At 37.5% G+C, this 5942-nt stretch overlaps 1 protein-coding gene across 1 annotated transcript; it reads right to left on the minus strand.

Moving 5' to 3' along the window:
- Nucleotides 1-700: 700 nt before the first annotated feature.
- LOC105034811 (oil body-associated protein 1A) lies at nt 701-2935 on the minus strand. The gene is given in 5 exon segments (XM_010910105.4): nt 701-896; nt 899-1036; nt 2219-2622; nt 2741-2774; nt 2777-2935. Coding segments are annotated over 5 exon segments (699 nt in total). The 5' UTR covers nt 2865-2935; the 3' UTR covers nt 701-861.
- Between the last annotated feature and the right edge of the window lie 3007 nt (nt 2936-5942).

The raw sequence follows: 5942 nt of genomic DNA on the forward strand, positions 1-5942 counted from the left end.
AATTCGACAAGAAAGAAAGGTTCACACTTTTTATTTTTTGATTTGATGTTTTAGATATGCAAAAATAAAAAAAAAATTTAAAAATAAAAAAAAATTATTTTATATTTAAAATAATTATTTAAATTTTTTTAATTTAAATTTTTTATTTTTCATGATGTTATCAAATATTACTTTTTAATTTTTATTTTTTAAAAATCAAAAAACAAAAAAAAAAAATTAATTGCTAACCAAACGGGTCCTTATTATTTTCATTTGGATAAAGAAGAGTTTTCCATAAACATCGATGATTGTCGGAATCCACGTTCTCGAATCCGGGGTGTGAAATCTAGTGCCCATCTTCCGCTGTCATCCTCTATTCTTTCATTTTCGTTCTTAGCATCCATCTTCCATCATCATCTTTCATTTTCGTTTTTAGCATCCATCTTCCATCATCATCTATCAATTCACCGCATCTTTCGATCTCATCAAGCGTGCTCCCATCTATCGATCTCATCAAGCGTGCTCTCATCTTTCCATACAAGCATCTCCTGTTGTACCCCGTCCCTCACCCTCCCCATGGTTGCTCGGTTCACTTCCCCCATAACCTTCTGCTGTTGTTATTAAAAAAAACATATTTTTCTATCATAAAAAAATTTAAAAAATGAAAATAGAATTTTTGTTTCCAAATTTTTTTAGAAAGACAAGTAGAAACCATACCAAATGCAGCGTAAGATTCATGTTTATTCTTATAATTACTACATCACATACAAGAACCAAAAAAAACCACATGTACTTCTTTAACCAACATATCCAACATTTTGTCCAACATAAAGACAACCGCCGTCCGTAAATACCCTTGTACTAGTTCATCACCATCTTCTATCAAACAAAAACTCTTGGTACAGAATTTAGTGATGGAGATCTACTTCTCTCAGTTCCATTTTCAGCCCCTTTCCATTCCCATTGGCTAATGGATGGATTCCATGATCAGGACCACTCATGTATGCCCTATTATCTTTCTCTTTCTTGAAAGAAACTCCATACCGAATTTCTACATCTGCAAGTATAGTTTACAAAAAAAAAAAAAAAAAAACACAATTTACACACTATATACAAAGAATAAATTGAAGTTAGAAAGATCAACAGAACTTAAAATATACGTAGAACACAGATCAGATATTTCTAATATCAAATTTCATATAATATATAGAAATCAAGGTGAGAAATACAAATCAAATCCTTACCCACTTTAAATAAGACATAAATTATATAATACGTAGTGTATTATAAATTATACATACTGCAGTTCTGATAGCCCCATTTTACCAAGAAAACAAAAGGTATCCATATTTGCTGACATAAATTATATAATACGTAGTGTATTATAAATTATACATACCGCAGTTCTGATAGCCCCATTTTACCAAGAAAACAAAAGGTATCCATATTTGCTGAAGTATAGTTGCGCCACCATCCATAATATTACTCGCCAAGGAATAGAGCTAAGTTCTATCAAGCTGATTTTGAATTTCCTGATTATTATAATTATATTATGATTGAAAATGCTTGACAAAAAACAGAAACATTTCCACATTTAAAACATTTAATTACTTCGATTATGATAGGAGAAAGATCCATTTTGTGAGGTTTCTTGAATGTATACTCTGATTTGGTTCACCCGTTATCTTCACGCAAACAACATTCTGTAATCATACAATCGAGGACAGTTTTGACTTAAAATTTCAGGTTTTAAAGTTCAAATTTTTATAGGGAACGTTTTCATTATCAAAATGAAATATACACATTACATGAAATAGACCATTATAAACTCACATGAAAGAGAAATGATGGACTTTCAACAGACATCCAAGCATCTTTACGTCTAGATTACCAGGATATATATATAACTCACAAATCTCATTAACCCGAACTTCAATGAAAGAATATTTTGGATTTGTTTAAAATATTTCACCCCCTTCTCTTACTTGAACTCACACGAAATGAGCGATCAATGATCCAAGACCATTCCTCTACGCTCCAACCTGACATATCATCTTTCACACTCTATTCCCACGTTTGAAGGGGTGTTTCCACATGCTTCTCTGAAATGAACGTAACCTCATTTCCCCACATTTCTTTTGGTCAATTTCAGTTGAACCTACTTAATCGTTACTTATTAAAACACACACACATACACAGAGAAAGAGAGAGAGAGAGAGAGAGAGAGAAGGAGGCGTACCTTGAGCCAGTTTGTCATCCAACTGGCCGTCCCTGGTGAGGGCCATCATGAGGTTGGGGAGGCCGAGAGGCAGAGCGTCCCCTCGGTCGACCTGCCAGAAGTGGATGGTCTTGCCGTAGGTCTTGCTCAACTTCTCCAGGTCCCGCCGCTCCACGGCGCTCGGCACGCCGGGCATGAAGAGCACCCCGCTCTTCACCTCGTACTTGTGCGAGTGCCACAGGGGCTTCTCCTCGTCCGGCAAAGCCAAGAACTGCCCCTCCGCCACGATGTACTCCACGCCGATCAGCCTCGCCTCCGCGCCCGGCCCGTCGTAGATCAGACACTGCCGCATCTCCTCGTTCTGATGGGAGCAGAAGTGGTGCGCCTCCACCTGCCGCGTCATGTCGTCGGCGTAGAAATGGAAGCTGAAAAATTAACCCAGAAGCAAACCACAAACAAACAGCATAAACCTCGGGGCTTAATTAATTTTCTGTTGGCAAGGAGAGGAGGACAACATGAGAGAGAGAGAGAGAGAGAGATTACGCGCACAAGTGCTGGTGGATTTTGCTGATGGGGGGAAGCCTTGGATGGTGGCGCTGGCCGCCTCCACCAGGGAGGTGACCGTCTTGGTGGGCTCGCCTGGAACCTCCACATGGCTTGCCGCCATACTGCTCTCTCTCTCTCTCTCTCGCTGTGAGATTTTTCTCAGATCTTGGCTCACGGGAAGGGCTTGTCCTTGCTCTGCAGCTCTTTGTTCCATTAAAAAGAGGGAGCTTCTCGCATGCAGGTTGACACGTGGAGCTGAGCGATCTGCGTGTGCACCTCTAGGGGCGCCCGGTAGTAACGCCTGGGCTATTGTTTCGCGGAACGTGGCAACTTGGGAGGAACTGTGCTACAGTTAAAATTCATTTTGAAATCCCAGCTTCTCTATGGATCACTCTTGACCATCTATAATAAAAACATTGCATCTCGGCCTCGCCAAAACCTGCCAGTTCGGCTTTGCTGAAATGAAATGTCTCGATGAGCGGTGGGCTTTGCGTGGATCAGATCCAAACCGGTTTTTATTGTAAAAGGATGCTTTTAGATCTGAATCCGGCTCATTAGCTTATCAAGACAAGTTGGCACTTTAGAACATGGAAAATATTTTAGATCTGTTGCGTTCACCATGTTAGCTCACTACAAAATATTTGATTTTTTATGGTAAAATTTTAACGTCGTAAATAAATATATTTTTATAATAAAAAAAATTATTATAAAAAATTAAGTATTTACGATGAAAAAATTTTTATCGTAAAAAGTTGAATCTTTTGTGACAAAATATTAATTTTTGTTGCTAAAAGTAAATTTTTAACAACGAAATATTTTTCGTCGCTAGAGTTTTTATTTTTTTGCGACGAAATAAATTTTTCGTCATAAAAAATTAATTATTTATGATGAAATAAATTTTTCATCGCTAAAAATCAATTATTTATGAAGAAAATTTTTTTGTTGCAAAAAATATTTTTTTGCGATAAAATTGTTTATGCTTGGCTACGAAAATATTTTGTCGCTAAAGTATTATTTTGTTAAAAAAAAAATTAAGATAAAATTTTGCCTTAAAACCCTACACGCATGCCGACGCTTTTCTTCTCTCTCTCTCACTCTCTCACGTCGCCGAACACGCCACCAGTCATCGGTCGTCGGTTGGCATCGTCCCTTCACACCACCAACCGGCCGAGTGAAGCTCTCTCCGACCGTCGTCCTCCATCCATCCATGCCACCATGCCGATCGAATTGAGGCAATTGTCGTCGTCCTTCCTCTGCCACCGTCATCGTCGTTGTCATCATTGTCCTCATCTTCCCCAATTTCTCCATCTCCCTCCCTCACTTGCTCTCTCTCTCCCTCTCCCTCTCTCTCTCTTATGGTTATTGCTTCCCCTAGGACTGCCATAGTAGTCGTCGCTCCACCTCCTCCACCATCGTCGCCGTCGCTTCGCCTCCACCACCATTCCTCTTTGAAGTCCACCGGGCCGTGATCTCTCCCTCTCTCTTAAGATCTCTCAGATACGACTCTCTCTGGCTCTCTCTCTAGCTCTCTTTCTCTCTCTCATAGTCCACTTGTAGGTCGCTGCCATCGCCGTCGTCGTCGCCACGCTACTGTAGCCGTCACCGCATCGCAGCCACCGTCACTGCATAGCCACCGGCATTCTCTTCCATCTCGATACCAATCTCTCTCTCCATGGGATTTAGGGAGAGTTTGAAGATCAGCAAGATATAATTTTTAATTTTTTTAATTTTTGTTCTTTCTTTTGTAATTGATTTTGGTCATTAGGCATGATTATTTGTTGGTCTACTCTTTATATGAAGCATTATTCATGATCTGACAATAGTTTAAAAATAATTATAATAATATATTAATTGTAGCATAACAAATCTATAAACTTTAAAATTTTTGTTCAAAGATAGCATGCATAAACCATATTTATTTTTTATTGAAAAAAATATTGATGTTGTACACACTATTCTCGAATTGTCCTTGTGGACAGTTTGGACATGTGAGTGAATTTTTTATTGCATACTATGTGCTTCTACATCGGAGAGTTTCGTCAGAATTTTTGGTCATGCTCTTTGGGTACATAGCATAATTTGTGTTTATGTATCTAGGGAACTGTGCCAAAATACTGTCGATATTTTTTTGATGTAAAAACATGTATGACAATATTAAATTTCTATATTTCTGAATGGGATAGGACCACCATCCTATAGGCAGGGGATATAAGGCATTAGTTAACTATTATTACATATAATTGACTGTATAGTTTGCATTATAAATATGTAGGTATGGATCATAGTTGGATATCATTGTACGATAAGTTCTGTCCCGAGTATATTACGGATATGATGTCTTTCATAGATGTGGCATTCAATCGCACTAGAGAAGATGGGAAAGCTCGTTGTCCATGTCGTCGATGTAGGAATTTATTTTGGTGTACCATATCGGACATTCAAAATCATTTATACGAACACGATATAGATGTAACTTACAAGAGATGAACTTGTCATGGTAAAGATTTATCGACTGGCTCGAGCATATTGCCCAGAAGTCCTACAAATATGTCGTTAGTAGGTGGATCATCTAGTCATGAAAGGCACACACTCAATACAGAAGATAGAAAAATTCTGAAAGATCTCCATCTTGAGTTATTTGAAGCAAATGTGGAAGCCGAATTAGAATATCAGCATCTTATCCCGAGATAAAAGGCTGAGAAGGACAGTAACATGCCTGTAAATGATAGATTTAAGCATCTATTAAAAGATATACAAAGTGACGTTTATCCGGGTTGTAAGAAGATATCAAATTGATCGATTAGAATCGATCAGATTAACATATTGAAACAGGCCTGAACCATTAAGCTAAATTTGATCTTAAATCAATCAATTCACATCAAAATATGAATCGATGCGACCAACTATAACTAAACTCGACTTTGAGCCCTTTTGACCTAATCATAACCAACCATTGATTAGATTTAATCAATTGCTCAAAATCGACAATGGATTCTAGCCTGATCTAATCAATTAATCCTAATTGTAGTTTGATCACTAGACCTAATTCGTTTAATCCATACCCACATGCAATAATATAATTTTTAGATTCTAAAAATATTTTTTAGATTATGTTTCATTGCATGCATTAGTGGCTTATGATCTTGAAACAATTTCAAATCTAAACCTAATATTATATATCACATATATCAAGTTTTAG

The sequence above is a fragment of the Elaeis guineensis genome, chromosome 1 (genome assembly GCF_000442705.2).
Source record: "Elaeis guineensis isolate ETL-2024a chromosome 1, EG11, whole genome shotgun sequence".
Classification (NCBI taxonomy): Eukaryota; Viridiplantae; Streptophyta; class Magnoliopsida; order Arecales; family Arecaceae; genus Elaeis; species Elaeis guineensis.